Source organism: Odocoileus virginianus, chromosome 11 (genome assembly GCF_023699985.2).
Source record: "Odocoileus virginianus isolate 20LAN1187 ecotype Illinois chromosome 11, Ovbor_1.2, whole genome shotgun sequence".
Classification (NCBI taxonomy): Eukaryota; Metazoa; Chordata; class Mammalia; order Artiodactyla; family Cervidae; genus Odocoileus; species Odocoileus virginianus.
The window spans coordinates 17364323-17388067 of record NC_069684.1 but is presented as its reverse complement, the minus strand read 5'-3'; the positions used below and the strand labels follow the sequence as shown (position 1 = coordinate 17388067).

General features: G+C 46.1%; 1 protein-coding gene across 1 annotated transcript in view; it reads left to right on the top strand.

Moving 5' to 3' along the window:
* CACNA1E (calcium voltage-gated channel subunit alpha1 E) overlaps nucleotides 1-23745 on the top strand; it is a 520667-nt gene that overhangs the window by 213890 nt on the left and 283032 nt on the right. Inside the window, exons 4-5 of the mRNA XM_020908964.2 lie at nucleotides 7266-7371; nucleotides 8220-8359. Coding sequence (XP_020764623.2) covers nucleotides 7266-7371; nucleotides 8220-8359 — 246 coding nt within the window. The remainder of the gene's footprint in view (nucleotides 1-7265; nucleotides 7372-8219; nucleotides 8360-23745) is intronic.

The following is a 23745-nucleotide window of genomic DNA, read 5'->3' as shown; positions in this document are numbered from 1 at the left end:
AGCCATCAGCTTCATAAATCCTCCTCTGGGGACTGCTGTTTGGATGTGCTTTCCGTATTCCCGGGAGGTTCTGAGCCAAATGTCTTTGCTCTCTTCCCAGAGACCCATTACCATAATTTTCTTTTCAATCCTTTATTGCTGTGGGTCTCTTCAATGTCAGCCCCTGGCTGCAGCCAGCCAGCCCACTCCTGGAGGCTCTGACCACTCACAGATGCTTCCCCCAAAGCTTCAAGCCACAGCTGATGCTTAAAGATGGATTTAGTAGGAGAATGAAAATGACTGTGCATGTGTATAGCACCTTACAGTTTTCAAAGGTTTCTTTTAAAAAATATTTATTTTATATTGGAGTATAGTTGATGTACAATGTGTGTTCATTTCAGGTGTATAGTAAAGTGATTCAGTTATGCATGTACATGTAGCTGTTCTTTTTCAGATTCTTTTCCATTATAGGTCATTACAGAGTGTTGAGCAGAGTTTGCTATGCTATATATACAGTAGGCCCTTGTTGATCATCTATTTTATACAAAGTAGTATGTGCATATTCACGTGTCATCTTAGACTTTGATCCTTATGTTGTCCTTGTTTGGCTCTGGAGGAATGGGTGGTGGTGGCTTTCCCTGATTTGAGTACCATGCTGGGGTGACTTTTGCATGGAGAACAATGGCTCTGGTTTCCATTGCCAAGCTACGTGTTCTCCATTGCATTCCAGGTCTGAGGGAGGTCCTGATTCTTCTCATATTAAAAAGGCGGCCTGAAGGTCTTGGATAGCTAGATTTCACTATGATTCATTTTTAAACTGTCCCTTTGGTGTTGAAGAAATCACAGACTTGGCAGCACCCCCTGCTCCAAGACTGTCTTTGAGTCAACATTCCACTTGTTAGAATATGTCTGTGCAGCTGAGGGAGGAGTGGAAGATCATGCACAATGATGCCCAGGCCGTCTTCTGACTTGCTTCCATCTCTTAGAATTGGGCATCCCCAAATAGGAGTCGAGGATGGACAGGAGGAAAGGAGACAGACTTGCCCTTAGGGAGCGTGCTCTGGTCCTGGAGTAAGGGATGAAGATGGGTCCTGAAGCCTGCTATCCTGAGACTGTGCTATTCTGGACTATCCCAGGAGTTTACAGGAATGACTTAGGCACCCACAGGCTGCCCCCCACAAAAGCACATTCTCTACCAGCCCTGGGGTTGGAATGAGAGCACAGCATTCCATCTACCTGCCTGTCCCTGGTGGACCCTCGGCCCCTCTGAGCTCATTCAGTCTCCGCGGAGTTCCAGCCTCACAGCTCTGAGATGACTCTGCTGAGAGCAGAAGGGACCTAGGACCAACATCCAGGTGGTGTAGAGATGCTTATCTCTGGGGGCACCCAGGTTTGCTGTGTGGGTCCCAAGTCCTGCTCAGTCCTGTACCTGCGCATCAGTCCCTGAGGGGTATTGATGGGGAAGCCCTGCTGGGTGGGTAGAAGGAAGACAGCTCCCAGGCTGGGCACCCACGGCTCTGTGGACAGCCAGCCAGTGGCTCGCCGGGAGGGCAGCCCTCCCTGTCCCCTGCTCTGGCTCGCTGGGCTTCAGGACAGGAGATGAACAAACAGCAGGTGTGCGGGCCAAGCCATGCTGCTTGAATTAACTGTGTTGCTAAGGAAACAAGTCAACCATCCGAAGGAAGGAGCATTGGGTAACGGAGATAAATCAATAAGGAAACCTATTTTTATCATTTCCCTAATGATTGTCTTGAAGCTGTGAGACGGGGAAGGGAGAGTTGGAGTGACACAGGTCCTCATTAATGGGCTCAGAGGGAGAAAGGAGTGAAGGGGTGTTCGGGGAGCTTGCCAAGAAAGTTTATAAAATGAGGCCCCTAGCAAGCAGACGGCTAGACAGATGCAGAGGAGACAGCTTTGCAGGTTTCAAAGAACTTCCATGGCCATTTCCTCATTTGGTTCAGTCTCTTTGTTCTCCTGCATTTGACCCTCTCAGAAATCTTGAGCTAATAATTTCTATGACCCTCAGGTTGGTATGGGTTTTTATGTTGGTTTGTTTACTTGTTTGTTTCAGAATAAATCTAGCTTTAATTGATTTCACAACTGTATATGAATACATGCTCATTATAACACAATGCATTAAGGAGCAAAGAAGAAATCCTACTACCCCAAGAAAACTCCTTATCCTTCTAACAAGAGAGATTTTTTTCCTTTGCTCTTAGCAAATCTTTTTTTTTCATTAAAGGGATCTTCTATGCATGCTGGTTTCTTTTTTTTGAAGAGATAATATGTGTACATCACTTGGCCAACAAAGGTCCGTATAGTCAAAGCTATGGTTTTTCCAGTAGTCATGTACAGATGTGAGAGTTGGACTATAAAGAAGGCTGAGCGCTAAAGAATTGATGCTTTCACACTTTGGTGCTGGAGAAAACTCTTGAAAGTCTCTTTGACAGCAAAGAGATCAAACCAGTCAACCTGAAAGGAAATCAACCCTGAATACTCATTGGAAAGACTGATGCTGAATCTCCAATACTTTGGCCACCTGATGTGAAGAGCCGACTCATTGAAAAATACCCTGATGCTGGGGAAGATCGAAGGCAAGAGGAGAAGGGGATGACAGAGAATAAGGTGGTTGGATGGCATCATCGACTCAAGGGACAAGAGTTTGAGCAAACCCTGGGAGATGGTACAGGACAGGGAAGCCTGGTGTGCTGCAGTCCATGGGATCACAAGGAGTCAGACATGACTTAGTGACTGAAAAACAAATATGTGTACATGGCATACAACACACAACATTCAAATGGGTGTACTATATAGAGAAAATATGGGTAGCTCTTGTAAGGACAACTTTGGCTCCGGTTTTCCTATGCTGTTCACTTGTCAGTTGACTGATTAATTTATTAATTAGTTAAAATCCAGTTACAGGGTGCCCACTGCATGCTGGACACTGGGGTGCAGAAATGCCTGAGTTAGGCAGAGCCCTTGCCTGCAGGCTCCCTCACTGCCCCGTCAGCCCCATTTGATCAAGATCTCTGGCCACCAGCAGTCTGGACACCAGGGAGAGCAAGTGTTCTCCAGTCTGCATTTGGTGTCAGGCCCAGACTGTAATGGACTCATTGAGTTCCTGGGCAGGAGGCATCAGAGTCCTGGACGGACCTCTGTTCTGTTTCACGATGGGCGTTGCTCTTTGAGGCCTGGGCAACATGGAGTTGCCTTTGACCTTTCTGAGCATGTCTTTGTCTAGCCTGTGAGGTACATCCTTGTGCCCTGCGGGCCCTTCCTTGCAGCCCAGGCTCTTCCCCTGGGAGATACATCAGAGCCCTTGCTAAGGGCCTGAAATTCTGTTTCAGGAAGACCGGGAGCAGTGCCCCTGCGTTAGCTCCCGGAGGTGGGGCTCCAAGCCAGTGGAAGTGACTACAGCCTGGTCATTATGATGTCTCCTCAGCGGAGCTGCTGCTCGCAGACGGGGACACCTCCCTTTCATTTAGCCTGCGCTTAACACTGAGTGAGCTTCTCCTCTGTGTCTGGAGCTCTGCTGAGCCCCGCCAGTGGAGACATGAACAAACCCTGCCCCTGCTTTCCAGGTAGAGTTTCTTTGGGGAGATCAATGTGATGATGAAATTGCACCCTGCAGAGAGCCAGGGGGCACAGGGAGAAGACCTTACAGGCCAGGTGATATTTCACCTTGATCTTGACATATGACCAAGAGAAGAGGAGAAAGGCCATTGCAGGATGAAGTGAAAGCACTGAGATGTAAGGGCCCATTCTTTGTACTTTGTTCAGAAAGAGAGGCAGACGGGCAGTTGAAGGGAAGAGCTCCAAGGGGGAGTGGCTGGGGCCTGGGTAGGATTGGGTGATCTCTCCTGTTCTCCTCTCCTAAGATTTCCCTGGCCCCCTTCTTTCTTTTACCTGATCCAGATGCTTCAGTGCTCCAGACATGAATTCATCCTGAGGTCAAGGTGCTCTACAAGGCCTAAAGGAACATCCCTCTCAAGGATGTGTGTACTTGACACATTCAAAATTTTAAGCCAAAGGATCACTGTTCTGAATGGGCCCTTAGACATCAGACTGAAGGCAGAGGGTTGGGAGGATGTGGAAAGAGTGTCTTCTCAGAACCTGTGAATTACCAAACTCTCGCTTTTAGATTCTAGCCTCCTAGGCCTTGGGTGGTGCCATTTATTGAGCCTTTGTGAATTCTCAGCCATCCAGATACCTGGCCAGTCACAGGAAGTCTAGCTTGTCAGCCTCTCTCCTGCTGTGAGTGTCCTGTATGGTGATGGCCACACCTTGCTGAGGAGGCTAGCCCTGTGTCTACAAGGCTGAGCTGTCTGCACCTGGACATTCTGGGATAGGTGAGCTAACTGGTCCTAGCAGGGAGCTCTGTGCTTAGGTTCTCTGGGAGGATGCAGGTGTGAAGTGAGTGTGAGGATGGGTGGCAGAGGGGCTGCGACAGCCCGCGTGGGCATTGCAGGGTGGAAAGCCTTGGAGATGCACAGCCGCCAGGAGCGGCCTTGCCTGGAGGTCAGCAACTCAGAGCTCCTTTACTTTCAAGTCTGTGGTTATCTCTCTAGGGTGTTCAGGAGAAGAAGTCTGAACCCCCAGTAGACTGGTGAGAACTCAAGACTTATCTGCAGCTTGAATGAGAACATGTGTGTCTTTGGTCCTACTTCCCAGGTCACGTGCTGGGCTCCTTGGACCTGCTGAGCTTGCATGGTCCTTCCAGTCATGGTGAAGGGCTGGTCAAGCCCAAGACTTTCTGAACATTCTTGTTAGAAACAAGGACACAGCGTAAGGTGAAAGATGCATTAGTTTCGCTCCTTCCAGAGCCACCGTGCTCATCTCCCTGACCCTTGGGGATTGGCAGTGAGCTCTGCCCTTTGTATTAGGGCTCCCCAGATGTGTTCCTAGGAACAGCATCCCCAAGAGAGATGCTCTGACAGAAGGGTTCTGTGATGAAGAAGTTTGGGAGTGCCATGCACTGCTGCCAGCCCCCTTTGGGGGAGGGGGGCAGTTTGTGTATAGTAGTACTAAAGGCCCCAAGAATCCTGCTGGGAGGAAACCTGCTCACCTTGACTGAACCCAGACTTTCCCACGTGCATTTGATTGCAAGTTCCCAGCGCTAATATTCCGTGGCCTGCATCTTAGAAACATGCCCAAATGTCCTCCACTTCTGTTGCTGTTTGTGGCTTGTTGTCATGTTCTTGGTTCTCTATCTTACACACATTCGCTGAGGGTGTTCTCAGGAAAGGGCAAGGATTCCCAGACCAATTCTGCCCTGTTCCCATCTCCATTTTACCATTCGGATCTGGGAGATTATCAGTGCTTGAACCAAGCCCAGGACAGGCTATAGCCTATTCAGAGGGCTTATGGGACACTGAGTCCTGGTCATTCTGGACTTGTTCAGAGCTCTGGGTTAAAGCCTGTGATGGGAAGGAGAACTCCCTGCTGTGATCAGTGGTCCCTAGTATGCCTGGATGAGTTGTGTGGGGGGATTTGTCGCAAGAAAGGAGGCACGTTAAGTGAGATGAGCATCTCTGATGTGTGTTTGCTAGAGTGTTTGGCTCTCAGGGGCCTAGCTTGGTACCCAGAGAGACCGAAGCAGGAGGAATGGCAAGATGGCTAGGGGCCTTTCTCTTTCTGTGCAGTGCAGTGAGGCTCTCCTCTGACTGAGCGGGTTTCAGTGAGCACGGCGGGGTGTGGAGGCAGGAGGCTGGCTCTGAGGTTCTCCAAGCCTCATCCTGTTTTCAGATCTGGCTGCTTGACCCTGCAGGACAGCAGACGCCGGCAGAACTGTCCTGAGGGTATGAGTCCTGGGCGAATGTTGGGTGTGTGGGAAGGGAAGACGGCCAGCTGCTGGGGCTGTGACTCAGGGATGGATAGGGGCAGGGAGGAGGTGCTGCTAAGTGAAAATGAAAAGTTCCAGAGGCTTGGATGCAAGCCAACCATCTCACCCCCTGCAACTTACCATTCTAGCATCAGGACCAGAGCAACTGGTGGGCGAGTTGCATCCTGCATGGACCCCCCTCCCCTCCGTCTGTCAGGGATGTGCAAGTGCCCTTTGACCATTGATGTTCACGGCCACATATAACCTGGTGGGGATGGCGAGGCATCAGGGGACGTGTTTATGGTTTGTCCTCCTTCTGTGCCACGTAGGGAGGGCTCTGGGCCCTACATCCTGCACAGCCAGCCTGAATGGGGGCGGGGCGGGGGGGGGGGGGGAGACAAGGTCCCTTCCCCTCCCTCCACTTCACTGCACTTACTACCTGTTGCTCCCGCCTGGATTCCAGACACTGCCAGATCACAGGTTGCTCAGCAAGACCAGCAGCAGCAGTTCATTCCTGTTTGTCACAGCAGTGGTTATAGAATGAAATCCCATGTGCAGAATGACTCTGGAGCTGGTGATTCCCTCTCCTTTTTTCTAGAAGTTCCCCACTCCCGCCTACCCCTGGTTTTACAGCACAACCTTTCTGCAGGAGCCAGGATGCTGGCACTGGAAACACAGTCCTGTTTTTCAAAAAGTCACAGGGAGCCCACTCACCTCTCTTCAGAAAAATGCAACAGAAAACAAAGCCTGAATTCATTATCCACTCATTTGTAGTTTGATTCCTAGAGGCCCTGACTTTGGTGCACTGGATGCAGGCTCATGATATATATCTCTGCTTCCTTTAGATGTAGAAGCTTAGGAGAAAATAAGATGGGACAAAACTAGTTTCTCTCAGACCCATTAAAAATTATCCTGGACTGGATATTAAAATAAAAGGGAGCTCCTGGAGAGAATGGCTTCTTTTCTAAGGGCCCTTCTTCTATTCAGTTGAGCAGAGCTTCTAGAGAATGCACTCCAGGTGTGATTCCCAGAGACAGCCGTGGACAGCCGCAGCTGGGTCCTTGCTGGATCAGTGGTTTGAAGACAGAAGAACATGGAGCCTGCAACAGCATCATTGCTTTTTCTTCTGTCTGTCCCACTTCCTTTTTCGGCCCTGGTTAATTCCCGGATATGTCACTGAATTCACTAAGAATCTGGAATGTCTGCCATATGCCTAATACATTGTTTACTGACTGAATTCTTCCTTTCCTTGAGAAGATGCTTTGTGTTCAGAGTCTGATCAGAAACGGTTCTAGTTCCATGTGCAAAGGACCAGCCACTGTTCTGCCTGCCTGTCTGCTCCTGTCAATCATGCTGACTGCACAGACACGATGTGGGTTGATAAAGTTTGTGTGTAGATGTACACAGCCCTCTTGGAGGCTGTCCTCTCTTTGGTGATTCTGTTTCTTAACTCCTCCTTTCCCACGCCGTTTGAGTACATGATCTTGGCCACCATCATTGCCAATTGCATCGTCTTGGCCCTGGAGCAACATCTTCCTGAGGACGACAAGACCCCAATGTCCCGCAGACTGGTAGGTGCCTCCCTCCTCATCTTTCTTTCCCCTGTTCCTCTTCTTCCCTGGTTTCCCTATCCTTTGCTTCATCACCTGGCCCCCTTCTCTCTTTTCCTACTCTACACTTCTGTGAGTTTGTTCTTTGCTGAGCAACAGATTGGTGACAAGTCCCTCTGGGGTTCATAAAGAGGACTGACCTTTTAAATTCCTGCTCCCAGGAAGTTCTGTGTCTCCAGGGCATGGCAGCCAGGCAAGAAGAAAGGAAAGGCCCTGGGTCCACTTCCGTCTTATCTTCTTCCTGGGGGACTTTGAGAATGAGAGGAAAAAGGGATAGTAAAGGAAAGAGGGTGAAGGATGCTCAAAGCCTCTGTGCCTTCATGGTTCTGAACTTCCTAAATGTTTGTCCATATTCTCTGTAGATAAATTATCCGTGTGTCTAAAGTACTGCCCCTAAAGAAAACAAACAAAATGCTTAAAATCCAAACAAATGGGTAAGTGGCCCCAGTCTGATTACCCATGGGTGAGAAAGGACTCTTAAGCTTCCAGCGTTAAGTGATGACCAGCAGTGGGAATGCCAGCCCCTTCAAGGCAAAGCTAGCACCATCAGTCTTCGCCTTGGGAAGACGGCTGGTCCTGGGTGTGAGCCCCACATCCACCCACTTCTGCAGCTGGCTTTCCTTGCTCCTGTGTATTCTGTGAGTCCCGCAGCACCCTCACCTCCCACCTGTACACGGGGCTGGCTCAGCACAGGCATCCCGGCGTCCTGTAGGAGAGAGGAAAAGTCAGAGCAGACGGGTAGCTAGGCAGGGAGTGCCTTGGTTGAAGCAGTCCTCCTCTTAGCAGCACCTCTGTTCTTCATCCCGCAGGAGAAGACAGAACCCTATTTCATTGGGATCTTTTGCTTCGAAGCTGGGATCAAAATCGTGGCCCTGGGGTTCATCTTCCATAAAGGCTCGTACCTCCGCAATGGTTGGAATGTCATGGACTTCATCGTGGTCCTCAGTGGGTGAGTCCTCTTCCCGTTTCTTCTTTGTACATGGAGGCGCCTGTGGGGTCGTGAAGTGGCTGGTGCAAGGAGCCTGGGAGTCGGGGAGACAATTCTATGGAGGAGAGGAGGAGGAGGAAGTTCAAGGATAAGATTCCCATGGTGCTGAGCCATGGCTGAGCCAGCTGCAGGGGTGTGTGGCTGTTCTGGAGATGCACATGGCATTAGACAGAGGCTGTGGACCCACGGTCTGGCTGCTGCTGCTTCTGGTTTCCCATTCCATGCTCTGCTAGCGCTGAACATGCATTTCCAAATGAGTTTTTTCACCAAGGCAAGCGGCCTGCCTTGGCATGAGGGACAACCCCCATAATGGGCCAAAGGATGCTATCAGGTGCAGTTTTCTTTAGGAGGTTGGGAAAGACTCTTTTAAGTATACTCTCTGAAATGATAGTTGGGGTTTGTGTCTTGACGACAGAGGATTTTTTTTTAATGATTTGCAGATTTATTTATTTATAGATTTATGCATATTTATAATATGAGAAGCTGTAAAACTGAATCATGTGAAAATGTTCGATAACACATCCCTTTGGAAATTGACATAGTAACAATACATTGTGTCACAGGTGGTGTATGTGAGGGCAGTACTTTTATTTAAATATTTTCTAATTCCATTTTTGAAAATGAATATGGTGTACCTCTACTGGGGCCAGTCCGGTGCTGTTGTCAGCATGTGCGACGGCCTTGGGACTGGTGATGGTGTGAGCATGCCTGCTCAGGCTTTCGTGGCTTCCCGTGTGTCTCTGTATCAGGCTGCCCTTGGTACCTGCAGGCGAGGGGGCAGTCCGTGGGTCCTCTGGGGGTGGCAGCAAAGGGTGTAGCATGGAAAGTTGTTTACCCGCTGCCCAGAAGCTGAAACCTGTGAGGACAAGTTGAGATCTGGGTGGAAAAGTGAGGAGCGGGGAGAGATGAGCTACCGTTACTGTTGACCAAAGGCGGAGGGGAGCAAAGAAGACCTTTTTCTCTTTTTTTTTTTTTTTTTCAGAGGAGTTGGGGCAGGTAAAATCTGACAAGAGTGAGAGTTTAGAAACACTTTCATCTTTTCATTGTCTTGTGCAACAGATATAATTGTCATACGTTTCAACCTTCATGTCAACTATGATTAAGTGAAAGGGGAAAAGTTGAAGGTGTAATAGACTGCTGCTGCTAAGTCACTTCAGTTGTGTCTGACTCTGTGCGACCCTATAGACGGCAGCCCACGAGACTCCGCTGTCCCTGGGATTCTCTAGGCAAGAACACTGGAGTGGGTTGCCATTTCCTTCTCCAATGCATGAAAGTGAAAAGTGAAAGTGAAGTCTCTCAGTCGTGTCTGACTCTTTGCGACCCCATGGACTGCAGCCCACCAGGCTCCTCTGTCCGTGGGATTGTCCAGGCAAGAGTACTGGAGTGGGCTGCCATTGCCTTCTCCGGTAATAGACTAGAATGTATAAATAGAAACTAGTGAGCATTGAACCCCTTAGTATAAGGAACATATAAGTAGTAGAGATGACTCTTTATGTTTGAAAACATCTGTTGTCTTACAAAAGGATCTTCTGAAGGTTATTTTTCTAAAAGAAAATGCTACTACTGCATTTAAAGTGTGATTTAGTGTGTAAAGATACTTCTGCCTAGTGTTTCAGAAGTACATGGTATAGACTGTAGTACACTTGGGTGATGTCTTGTGGGTTTTATCCCCACTTAATTAAACTGTGACTGACAAATGAAATTTGTCTGTATTTAAGGTATACAATGTGATGATTTGATACATTGTAAAATAATTACTGCAATCAAACTGATTAACATATCCATCAGCTCACATAGTTACTCTTTTCTTTTTGGTGGTTAGAACACTTGAAAACTACACTTTTAGCAAATTTCAGGTATGTTACACATTATTATTTACTATATGATAATATAGTAATAATATATAATAATATATGCATTATTATTTACCATGGGGAGTACTAGGTCTCCAGAATGTATACATCTGTAGCTGAAAGTTTTTACCCTTTGATCAATAGCTTCCCCTTTCCCCTACCCCTAGTCCCTCATAACCACCATTCCTCCCACTGTTACTATGACTTCGACTTCTAAAAAATTAGTATAATTAATATAACTGAGATCCTGCAGCATTTGTCTTTATTTTTCATAGTGTCCTTTGGGTTCATCCATGTTGTTGCAAATAGCAAGATTTCCTTTTTAAAGACTGAATAATATTCTTATGTGTGTGTGCGTGCACATATATCTGTATCACAGTTTCTTTATCCATTCATTCACTGATGGAAATTTAGGTTGTGTCCATATATGGCTATTGTGAATGAACTGCAATGCACATGGAACTGTAGACATCTCTTTGAAGATAATGATTTCATTTTCTTTGGACATGAAATGTCCATTTCATTTTCTTTGGACACAATAACCAGAAGTGAAATTACTGGATTATATAGCAACTCTATTTTTAATTCTTCTGAGGAATTTCCATGCTATTTTCTAGAGTAACTGTGCCAATTTACATTTCCACCAACAATGCATGAGAGTTCTTTTTTCTCCACATCTTCACCAACAATTGTTGTCTTTTGACTTTTTGCTAATATTAGTAGTTTGGGAATATTTTAAATGTCCCTAAAAGAATATATACTATATAAACAGTCCCCAACTTATGATGGTTTACCTTACAATTTTTTTTAGTTTCCGATGATGCAAAAGCAATACTGTTCCAGTAGCAACTGAACTTTGAATTTTGATGTTTTCCACAGGGAGTGTGGTACTGTCTTGTGATGCTAGGCAGTGGCAGATACAGCTCCCAGTCAACCCTGAGATCATGAGGGTTATCACTGTGTTTTTTACTTTCAGTATAGCATTCAATAAATTACATGAGATATTCAACACTTAATTAAAAAATTAGCTTTGTGTTGCGTGAGTTTACCTAACTGTATTCTAATGGAAGTGTTCTAAGAACATGTAACTAGGCTCAGCTATGCTGTTATTAGGTTCAGTCAGTCAGTCAGTTCAGTCACTCAGTTGTGTCCAACTCTTTTTGACCTCATGGACTGCAGCACATCAGGCCTCCCTGTCCATCACCAACTCCCAGAGCTTGTTCAAACTCATGTCCATTGAGTCAGTGATGCCATCCAGCCATCTCATCCTCTGTCATCCCCTTCTCCTCCTGCCTTCAATCTTTCTCAGCATCAGGGTCTTTTCCAGAGAGTCAGTTCTTCACGTCAGGTGGCCAAAGTATTGGAGCTTCAACTTCAGCATCAGTCCTTCCAATGAATATTCAGGACTGATTTCCTTTGGGATTGACTGGTTTGATCTCCTTGGAATCCAAGGGACTCTCAAGTCTTCTTCAACACCACAATTCAAAAGCATCAATTCTTTGTTTCTCAGCTTTTTTTATAGTCCAACTCTCACATCCATACATGACTACTGGAAAACCCATAGCTTTGACTAAATGTTGACTTACTTTGTTGACAAAGTAATGTCTCTGCTTTATAATATGCTATCTAGGTTGGTCATAGCTTTTCTTCCAAGGAACAAGCGTCTTTTAATTTCATGCTGCAGTCACCACCTGCAGTGATTTTGGAACTCAAGAAAATAAAGTCTGTCACTGTTTCCATTGTTCATTAGGTTAGGTGTATTAAATGTGTTTTCAGCTTATTGTTGTTTTCAGCTTATGGTGAGTCTATTGGGGTGTAACCTTATTGTAAGTCATGGAAGATCTATACAGTAAAAGGCCTTAAATGAGTCTGAGTCATTTTAGAAATATGATCTGTTTAAAAAAAGACTACTGTAATGTCTGGGTTAAATGTTAAAATTATGTGAATTCTTAGTCTCACTAAGTCTTATATGTGTCAGAGGCCATTTGAAATTTCCTGTCTAGTCCATTTGTTTTCATTTCAAACTATTCTATGTTCAATAAGGAAAATTTGGAAAATACTGAAAAAAAGAAAAAAAGTCACTAAGAAAAATTCCTGATTATTTTGTGGTATTTCCTTCCGGCCTTTTTAATGCTTAGCAAGCTCTCTTTTCAATGCTTGTAATTTTGCTGCATTTTCTCAGTATATTATGGGCATAGTACATGTTACTCTATATTTTGGTAAAAAGCGGTAAAGACTGCTCAGCAGTTTATGAAGTAGATGTACTCAGCTTATGTATCCATTTTTGCAATTATCTGAGACTTAGGTTGCTTTCTGGGTTTGGCTGTTATGAATAATTATTAAAGATGCTCCAGTGTACATCTTTTGGGTGTCACATTTTAAGAGGCGTTGTGACAGGTTGAAGTTCTTCTAGAGGAGAATCTGCCTTGCTGGGGTGGGGCCTAAGATGTGTGGGGGAGGATGGAGGAACTGGCATTGAAGGACAGGAGAAGCTGGTGGGAGCCATAAACTTGGCCTTCAAGTGAGCGCTGGCACATGATTGAAGGGGCAGATTTGTAGAGGTCAGCAGAATCCTTCATCAGTGTAACCAGCAAGGCCCCCTGTGTCCCCTAGTGCGGGGTGCACACGAGTGGGCATGGGGCTGAGCCCTGGGCCAAGCCACTTGGTCCTCTCTGCTTTCTCTCCCACCAGCCCTGGTATCTGCCATTCTTAGCAGCTCCTCAAACTTTGCTGAAAGGCCACTGCCATCCATCTGAACCAATAGGACTTTGCTGAACCTACTCTTTCTTTCCAGGGAAGGGGCGTGGCACTCTTGAGATCCAAGCTCAGAGTTGTGATTCTATCCCATGGGAATGGATAATCAAAACTTGTCTTCTGTTTGGACAGTGCTTTCATCTACCATGTCACGTTGTTTCTAAAATGCATTTTTCTCCTGCTGGTGCATGTCTAAAATATGCAGCCTGCATCTTACAATAATGGCATGATAAAATTTAATTGACAGCATTCATCTCTCTTGGTGGTGAGTAAAACCACGGGGCACCTAACAACTCTTGGGGTCTTAGCTATAGTGAATATGTTGTCATACAAGCCCAGGGAAGCAGGTAGATCAGATTTGAGATCGGAGTCATCCAGTAGTCAGAGGGGGTAAGTGCTCAGCCCAGGACCGCCGGCAGCTTGACAGCGGATCCAGAGTTGGGACGTGTCCTTTGACCCAGGGCTGGTGTGCCGCCCCTGCTGGTGCAGCCGCTTCTCCAGGCTTCCTGACGCCCATCCCATGAGCAGCCCATGCTGGCCGCTCTGACTTCTCATCTCAGCTCCAGGTATCCCCTCCATCTGCCTCCAGGGCAGAGGGGTATTGACACTGCTGGAGCGGGACATCGCCTCGGGCTGAGGCTGTCTAGCTTCTCAGCTCTCAGTGTGTGATGGGAGGTAGGGAGGGAGCTGAGGTGCCAGACAGCTGACTCAACCAAAGACCTACCGTTGATGTCCTTTGTTCAGAGACAGGGGCTTGGGGGGCCTGGTCCACTGCCTTCTGCCTGAACGCCAGACCTGCTAACCTTCAGAATTCTTAGGTCTGTAAGCTGAGGCAGTTCATGGTTCAGAGTTAATTTATGTACATTATTCATAGAACCCTCATAATCTCCCAAATGGGATCTTGTTATCCCCATTTTATAGATGAAGCAACCAAGGTTCAGAGAGGGTACATGATATACTAGGAGGTGCTAGAGCCGGACTTGAGCCCACATCTTCTGGCTCCAACTTCCTTCTTCAACAGTCATTTCCCCGCGCTGTCAGTGACCTCACCACCTCACAGGCTCCGCAGCTCTCTGCTTGTGTGTTTCTTCGGCCCCTTTCAAGCCATATGGGATGGGCTCAGGGAGCAGTATAATCAGGTGGATGTCCCGGAGCCAGAGCTGAAGCTTTACATGTGACTTGAAGAGGACTAGAGCCCTATGTGTCCATCCTAAGACTTCTCTCCATGGGCTTGGAATACAGCCAGCTCCCTGCTCTGTGGTTAAGAAGGCACGTTACTTAACTCTCATGTTTCATGTGTAAAAACTGAACTAGAAGTTCCACCTTGTTTCATAAATTGGCTTGTTCATCCATCCATCCGTTTATTCAACAAACTGTATGTTGTTGAACACTCAAATTCTGGAACTGAGAAACACCAAGATTAATGTATTCTCATTTCTTCTAAAAGACAGTGAATTTTCCATTCTTTTAACAAATTATGGTGGCTCAGATGGTAAAGAATCTGCCTGTAATGCAGGAGACCTGGCTTTAATCCCTGGGTCAGGGAGATCTCTTGGAAAAGGGAATGGCTATCCCCTCTAGTATTCTTGCCTAGAGAATTCCATGGACAGAGGAGCCTGGTGGGCTTATAGTCCATGACGTCACAAAGAGTTGGACATGACTGAGTGAGTAATGCTTTCACTTCACTTTCATTTTCTTAACAAATTATTTCCTTACATAACTTGGGATCTCTCTTATATTGGTAACAATTCAAGAGATGCTATTTCTAAATATTTGTTAGGCCACCTGGATAATTCTAAATTATTTGAAGTCATTATTACATATTAGCCTTAAAAACAGGTCACAGCCCCTAGAATAGATGGTCTAATGATAGGGGAGAATGAGAACTCAGAGGCACTCCTAACCCATGGGTAGGAATAGGAAAGTGAGGGCCAGGATTGTGTCTTTGAACCCTGTTCATGTCTGTGCATGATTAGAGTAGGTACTTAATAAATGCTAGTAGAATGGAATCACTTGGTCCATGCCAGATTTCTCTTGTCACCGATTGGATGTGAAGGAGGGTGCTGGGGGCACCCTGAAACTGTCAGTCAGAGGGGGTCACCTATTCCCTGTCCTTTCCTTGTTCTGTCCAAGCCGAGCCTTACCTACAGCTCTCTCAGGTAGCTATGACCCAGCCCAGCTGCTTGAATCCAGATCACTCCGTTAGAGAAATGGGAACTGGGAACTGAGTCTCTAGGTGAATAAGAGATATTGGACTTCCTGTTGTTTGGCCTGTTTACTGGACTCTCAGGCTTACCTTTTGGGATTGCTTCCTGAGTGATGAGTGCAAGGGATGGGGTCAGAGCTGAATATTGACGACCCAACTTCCTAGAGGTGCTATGGGCAGGTGGAGGGATATGGAGAGAAGGGCACTATTGCCTCACACCGCATTTTTCATGTAATGAAAGCTGTTATCTGTTGAGCCATATTGCAAAAATGACATTTATTCTTTATTGCTCAGAACATACTTTACAATCAGTTTTGCTAGCTTTTCTGTGGGAGGTGACCTCTTTTGGCTAGTCTGTTAGCTGCAAATACGTGAGTACTAACTCTGAAGAGTGGGCAGGTGTATCTGAGCCTCCTTCCTCCACCAACACCATTCCAGGGCCCAGGTGACCACCTGTCCCCACCCCTCTGTCTTCCTTCAAGTTCTTCAGGAGATAGCGTTGAGGACCCACGGTGTGCCAGGCACTGTGCTGCATGTGGGTGGTGCAGGGCCGAGTGTCCCCAGCAGGGGGCCAGGTGTCATGAAAACCCAGAGGAAGGGCACCAGTCTAGCTCTGGGAACTGGAGAAGACTTCCTAGAGGAAGTAACATTGAAATTGGGATGTGAGGGCAGGCCGATAGGACTTGGACAAAGAAAAGTGGAAGAGCTTTTCTGGGTAAGAGAATTTTCATACAAATCCTTGAAGCTGAGAGAGAGCACACAGGATGCTTCCGGGGAGTTGGCCAGGGGAATACTGAGCAGTGCTCCCAGAGAGGGCAGCATGGGCCAGCTGAGGCCACGTGGGAGGAGCTCCTAGTGGAGCCAGAGGCAGAGGGACCCACTGAAGGCTTTGAGCAGGGACTGGTTTGAGCAGTGATTGGTTCTAACCCTGTGCTCGATGCCGTGCAGGTCTTTTTCATCCTGAAATTCACTTTGAGTAACGAGTATGGAAAAGAGAGAGGGAAACCATTGCCATACCCTGAGCTGCAGTTTGGGAGGAGGTGCCTCACCCTGCAGAGGGAGGAAGGATGAAGGGTAAAGGGAACGGGGAGGAGAAGAGCCTGAGGAGGTGCCGCAGAAGGGCTGGGAGCTGCCATTGGAGGTCCCCAGCTTCTCACCATGGCACAAGCAGAGTGGTTCAGCTTGGAGCCTGTTGGTAGGAGGACGCTATCTGGAGCTAAATATACATCGATAGGTATTTTTAGAGGGTTTCTGTAAGGAGGCCGCCCTAATACATGCATTCCCGAGCAGTTAAAGATCGAGGAAAGCACAGTTTTCCTTCCCCAGCACCGTCTCCCCAGTGCTGAGAATGTGGGGGAGGTGTTGATAGCACAGTCCCGGGGCCCCCAGCCCAATTTAAATCTCTTGGTACTAGAATGATAGCACTTGGGATTTATATAGCATCTCCGTGCCAGTGAGCCTGGCGAGCTTTTACAGACCTGTCTTGTACTCATTCTCTCCACTCTAAGTGGGTGAAGCAAGTGGGGGTGGGGAGCAGGGAAGGGCTGGGTACAGGGAGGAGTCATTGGAGCTTGTTGTTTCAGAGATGGGGAAACTGAGGCCACATGAGGCAACGTAGGGGTAGGAGCTGCTCAAGGGAACTGAGGCAGTAGAAGGAGACGAGATCTCGGGTGCCTTCATCCTGATGTTGGGGTGCTCCACTAGCCCTAAGCTAGACCGCTTCTCAAGTTCTCTCTCCCAGTGGAGTTGGGCTGCTCGTCTGAAAGCCCTCCACCTCCTCACCAGCTCCTCGTTCGTTTCTAGCTCCACTTTGGGGGAACACAGCTGCTGCTTGCAGCTTCTCCTTTTGTCAGAACATGAGTTTTCTGTTTTAATTGCATTTCCCTCCAGATGGGTTCATGATGGAAAAGATAGTTAGGATGTGGAATTTGGACTCAGGGAGGAGGTGGGCAGAAGGCAAAACGTGGAGCTTTTGGAGGTCTCTTCTTTGCTCTTTGATGATGATAAACTTTATTTTGGGGAGATTTCAGATGAGAGTCCCAGCTAGTAGTTGATAGGCAGTTGAGCTGCAGTTGCTCCTTGGGTGGGAGATCATTTCTTATTACATAGACCCTTGATCCCTTTTCTCTATTGAGACTCATCGTTGATTCATTCTACAGATATTTATTGCGTGATTAGAGTAGGTATTTACTATGTAAGTACATACTTACTATGTTCTGGTGTATGACGTTGCCGTTGGGCTGGTTTCTGTTTCCTTAAGTGTTGCTTCTTGTCACCTGCACGGATTGACAGAAGCTCACAATGGAGAGAACTCGTGGGGTCCTGTGTTGGTCTTGGTGTCAACAAGGAGGGTGGAAAGCCAGGGGGAGTGGAGGAAGCTCAGAATGCCCAGGTGGTTTGGTTTGGGAGCATTTTTCTGGCTTTACATTCATTCAGGGTAACAGAGGGAAAGACGTGATGACCAGGTACTCTCTAAGCTCGGCCACCACCTGGGTCTGAAGCTCCCATTTGAAGGCAGTTAAATGCATGCAGTCTTAGGCAGGTGCGTGAGTGTGTGTGAAAGAGGGCAGCAGGGGTGAAAAGTCTGAGGCAGGACTGCAATGCAGAGGTGGCCATGGCATTAATGTTCATTCTCCAGATTTACAGGAGAGACTTGAGAATTAAAGGGCGTGTCTACATTTCCGTTCTGTGTGTGATGTACATCTCCTCCCTTGGGTAGAACTTTTGTGTACTTCTGTCTGTTACTGTCAATATAATGTACAGTTCTGTGTGAAATGTGAAATGCAGCAGTACTGATCAATGTCTGTTCCCCTGAAGTCAGAAAGTAACAGATAGGAGGAGTGAAGAGAGATCACCAAAGGGAGCAGGGCAGATGCAGGAAGGAACAAGAGGGTGTGCTGGGCTCCAGGAGAATGTACGAAGGAAGTTAAGTCTGAGGTCACTAAGACTTGGCCACCGAATTTTAGACCTGGGGGAGTGATCACTCTGTCCAGCTTTCCGTGTTTATTATTTTTAACAGGAGAGAAAACTGAGACCCACGTAGCTAAGCCACATGTCCATGGTCCTAGAGATGGAATGTGCTGAGCTGAGTTTGGGTCCTGGTTGGTCAACTCCGGATTCAGGGCTCAGTTGAAGCTATACTCCACTGCCTCTGGCGGTGAGAATCTGCTACTTCCGGATTATATTCAGGCCACTGGGGTGTTAAGAAATAAATCAGAATTAGCCTCCAACTAATTAAAAAAAAAATAATAAAAAAAATAATAAAAAAAAATAAAAAAAATTACTTGACTAGAATATATGTGCAACTTATATAGAAACATAATTTAATATAGTGGACTAAATGATTCAGGGTTTGGGGTCCTGGTCCTCACCCTAATATACATTCCCTCTCTGATCCTTCAGTATGATACTAGGTGATACCTAAACCATCTCAGCTTTCCTTTATGAAATCTCATTTATGAAATAAATGCCTTCCACTGCCTTCCTCACCAGGTCTTACAACAAGAAAATACAGTAATGACGATGCTGCTGCTGGTGATGTGGGTTCACATTTTACTTATAGCTTGCATGTCTTATCTCAAATATGGAAGCCCTTATATACTATCTCAGCATTTGCATACATCATTTTATGTATAGAAACACAAAGCAAGGCAGATATCATCTCCGTTTTACAGATGAGGAAACCAAAACTCAAAGAGATTAAGTCACGAGCTCAAGGCCAAACACTTCCTAAGCGGAGGGGCCGGGATTTTCATTGTATTACATCATCAGCCATCTAAACCCGTGCGGTGTCTCCTGTACAACACAGCTGTCTCAGCCAGAGTGTTTTGAGAGACAGTGAAGCAAAATACGAAATCGGTGAGCAAAAATACTTTCCCCCAGGTCAGTGATGTTATGAAGATAAATGTTAAAATACACCTAAAGCACCTTGAGCGCCTTTTAAAAAAGATATTTAAAATTGAAAATATTCCAAATACCAGGCCTCATTCAGAATCGTCATTTATCTCAATTAAACTAACAACCACACAGACAAGTTTCACTGCAACCTATTGCAGGTTCCATGACTATGGCTGATTTAAAATTTCCCGTTAGTTGTCATTTTGCTTGAAGACAGAAGTTTCCTCCAATTGAATGTGAGGTATATCTTATTTCTTCTTAGAGGTATCTAATTTTATCTGAACTAGTCAAATACTCCTGTGGTTGTTATCAACAACAATAAAGAAATTCCAAGTAAAAGTGGAAACAAAGGCCTTCATTTTTAATCTCATCAACACTGTTTTCCAGATTCTTCTTTAAAAAAAAAAAAATATTCTCTTTGTCTTCTGGCCCCCTGCATCACACAAACATACAGAAGTCAGAGGGCTCGGGCGTTAGAAAGGAGGCTGAGGAGAGTGCCCTTGCCCTCGGTAGGAATGTCCAGTCAGGAGGACCACTCCAATTCTCTCTCTGAGGAGAACTGACAGGAAAGGCTGAATTCTGATGTCCTCCCCCTTGCCTTTCATTTCCTCCCGTCTCGGCTGCCACTCTTCTGTCAGGAGCCTGGGCCTTGGTGACAGAATGGTTAGGAGAGGGGCTCAAGGTCGTGGCTTTTCTCCCTGGCCTCAAGCTCTGGGACAGTGACTGGAAGGCAGAGTGACAGGTGTGACTGTTTCACACTTCAGATGGCATTTGTGGTGAAGTCTCACGGTTTACATCCCTGTGGGGGTTCTGTACATCTTGCCTCTTCCCCCACCAACCCTCTAGGGCCGGACTGGTCCTGGAGGAGTCAGTCTTAGTTCAGAACCACAGGAGTGGCCATGGGAAGTTGAAGCTGAAATAGAACTGATTTGGGGTATCTTTGCTGTGCAGTCTTAATCAGAACTCTGGGTGATGGGCGGGAAAACTAGAAGGATTTATCTCCTGGGCCTCCCACTCAGGGTTACCTTTGCCCCCATGTCTGAAACTCTGAGTTATGGGGAAAGACATAGGAGGAGGAAGGGCCAGAAGACCAGGGGGAGGGAAGGATAGAAGCAGCCAGTGTTCATCTTGGGCCTCTTATGTTCCAGACGTCATGCTGCCTAAGAGGGACGCAGTCCTGGGTAGAGGTCTAGTTTCTGTTGTCTTGGAGCTAGCTGTCTAGTAGAGGAGACAGATACTAAATTAAACTTTAAAGGTGTATCAGGGTTGCAAAGGAGACGTGTTACAGTGCTAGGAGGATTTTACACTGGGACTCTGACCTAATCTGAGGGGAAGAAGGTCAAGAAGTTGATGTCGAAACCCAGAGATGGAATAACCTTTCACTAGGAGCAGAGAGAAGAGGGAAGGGAAGGATGAGGAGGGTTTAGGTGGAGGTTGGAGCAAGTGTGAAGGGCGGGAGGTGGGAGAGCGCAGAAGAAGGCCAGCGGAGCCCAGCGTGTAGTGACTAAGGTGATGGTAACCTGAGGGGAGCTGGAGAAGGGGAGGGACCACATCATTCACGGTCTGCTTGGCACCACCAGGGATGTTCAGTGGGAGGCCGTTGGCTGGTTTAAAGCAGGGAAGTCGACATATTTGCAGAAAATGAATGGGGATGGGTGATGTTCCCTGAGAAAATAGAACTTCCCTGAATGATTCCAAGTCTGCTCAGTGTTAGGATAGAATTAATGTCTTCAAAGAGTCCCTCCCTCTTGCTTGCCTCCTCCATCCAACAGTGGCCCTCAACTATAATTTTGTTTAACCTATTGGAACTGTACCAAAACCCAGTCTGTAAACCTTATAATCTAACCCGTTTAGCGCTAAAGATCTGTTAACCCTGCCCAGAGTAGAGACATAGTCCTGCCTTCTGGGTTCACACTCTGAGTGTCTCCTACTGATTCAAATAATGGGTAAGAATTGATGAGTGTGTGGGCTTTTATTTTTGATGTTCAGCAGAGAAATTATTTAAAAAATGCTTTTCTGAGAACATTGCTATATGATTATTAGGATTTTTATTTTTCTGATAGAACAATAGTCAAAAGATCAAGCCAACCCACATGCTTGTTGATGAGATGTTTCTCTTCCTCCTGCTCTCTAAGCCTGTGACACATCACGATGCCGAATCTGGATCTGAGTTGAACTCTGGTTAATAGCCACCATAAATATACCATTTTGTGATCTAGGGGCCCCTTCTGGGGGGAGCTTAAAATGCTCTGTAATTCATCCTCTTCCCACTTCTCACGTGGGGAAAGGAAACAGAGGCCTCCCCTCCCAGTTCCCTTTCTGAATAAGTGTTGTCTTCTCTCTTCTGGAGACAGGTCACCCAGATGGAGGCTTCTCAGCTGGGCTCTGATGTCGAGGTGGGAGGTGTTCACTGCTTCCCCCGGGCTTCCCCACTGAGTACTTAAATTCACATCCTCTCTTCACATGAGTGCAGCCAGCTCTTTAATGTCCTGGCTTCCTCCTCCTTGCTCTTGCTTTGTTCTCCTCTTACTCTCCCTAACCTTTCTCTGTTTTCATATTTCACCATGGTTCAAAATAAAAGACTAGGTGAGTTGGGGACAGGTGCCATGGAGAGTGATGCATTTGTGTATGTGCTTGTGTATGTGATGCTAGTTCCGGCAGACAGCCTCTTATAGCTCTGTCTACAGGATGACTTTGACATTCAACCCCCTCTTCTCCGGCAAACAGATCCACGTATGAGGTGGGTTCTCCCTACTGTGAATCTGATAGCTCATAGTTTGACCAGCTTCTACTGCAGACAGAGGAGGACTTCCGTGATTACTTTAACTCCCCTGAGTTGTGACTGATCTGAAAACAAACTAAAGTTGAGCACTAGGAAGTCACCCAGGAATTAAAATTTTAGGACCACAGATAGAAAATAAAAGCATGTGTATACTTTAAGAATACACCAATGGATTTTAGTCAGCTGTAGGGAGGTGGATGAACCTAGAGCCTGTTGTACAGAGTGAAGTAAGTCAGAAAGAGAAAAGCAAATATGGTATATAACATGTACCTATGGAATTTAGAAAAATAGTACTGGTGAACCTATGTACAGGGAAGAAATGGAGATGCAGACATGGAGAACGGGCTTGTGGACACAGCAGGGGAAGGAGAGGGTGGGACAAATTGAGAAAGTAGCATTGACATATATATATCCATGTATGAAACAGAAAACTAGCGGGAATTTGTTGTAAAACACAGGGAGCCCAGCCTGGCATTCTGTGACCCCCTAGAGAGATGGGATGGGAGGGTGTGTGTGTGTGTGTGTGTGTGTGTGTGTGTGTGTATTTAAAATTATGACTGATTTGCATTGTTGTGCAGCAGAAACCAACACAACATTGCAAAGCAGTATCTTCCAACTTAAAAAAAATGGGTGAATTCTGTAGTATGTAAATGATACTTCAATAAATCTGTTTATAAATAAAGGAAAAAAGAATATGTACCTTAAGAGACCCCTGGAATTATTGCAGTGGACATGCAGATCCATGGCTGCACCCAGCATTGGCTGTTTCCTGAATAGTGTTTCTCACAAATATGTACCACATTATCATTTTTCTAAAATGTGTGTGGGTGCCATTGTAATTGATCAGATATAAATACACTTAGACTAAATGGTGGTGTTGTTTTTCTCTTTTAGCTAGTATAGCATAGTGGTTAACAGTTTGGGCTCTGTATGCATACTGATATACATACTGGAGTTCCTGTTTCTGATCTACTGTTTACTAGCTCTGTGGTTGTGGGCAAGTGATCCAGCTTCTTTGAGCCTAGGTGTCTTCATCTCTATGAAAAAGAGAGGAGGTGGTGATGGATAATACTTAACAGAGTTGCTGTGGAGCTACATTAATGAAATAACTCCTCTGGGAGGGTGAAGTGAATCTTGGATTTTTGACATTAAAAAAGGAACCTTGCACTTGAAAGCGGTAAGAACGGCTGATTCAGTGTGACCCATTATTACAGACGAAGGGGCTGAGGCCCAGAGAGGGCTTTGAGAACTTGAACTCTAGTGTAGTCCTGGTACTCTTGTCTCTGGGTGGAGGGTCACTTGCCTGCAGCTAACACCCAATTTTGGTCAGGAGGTGAGTTAGACATGGAAGTTAGATCATTGTCTAACCATTGTTAGACCATCGTCAGTGTTGGAACCTTTTTTTTTTTAAGTCTAAAATACCTTAAGTACTTGCACTCATGAACAGAATGGTTTGGTTGGAGTAGAATATATATGTGTGTGTATCTGTGCATAAGACAGCTCAGCACAATGTGACCAGGATACAGCTTTGTTCTGGTTGGTGGTTCAGTCTCTAGTAATTGTTAGAAGAGGGGAAGATGTAAGCCAGGCCGGGGACACCCAGATCTCTATCCAAGGTCAGGTAATCCATAGTTAGCCTTTGGATTCTTTGTCTTTCATTGTCAATTCCAAGGTAACTTGGATAGTTAAGTCTTTTTTGGTGGTTGCTTGCCTGTTTTTCCTCATCATTGTCTGTATGAGTATAAGGGTTAAAAAAGAAAATTTAAATTGTTGGATGTACAGTAGGTATATAATAAATACTTTCTTCTAATTATTAGTAATACTCATTGATTCAAGGAATATTTCCTATGCATAT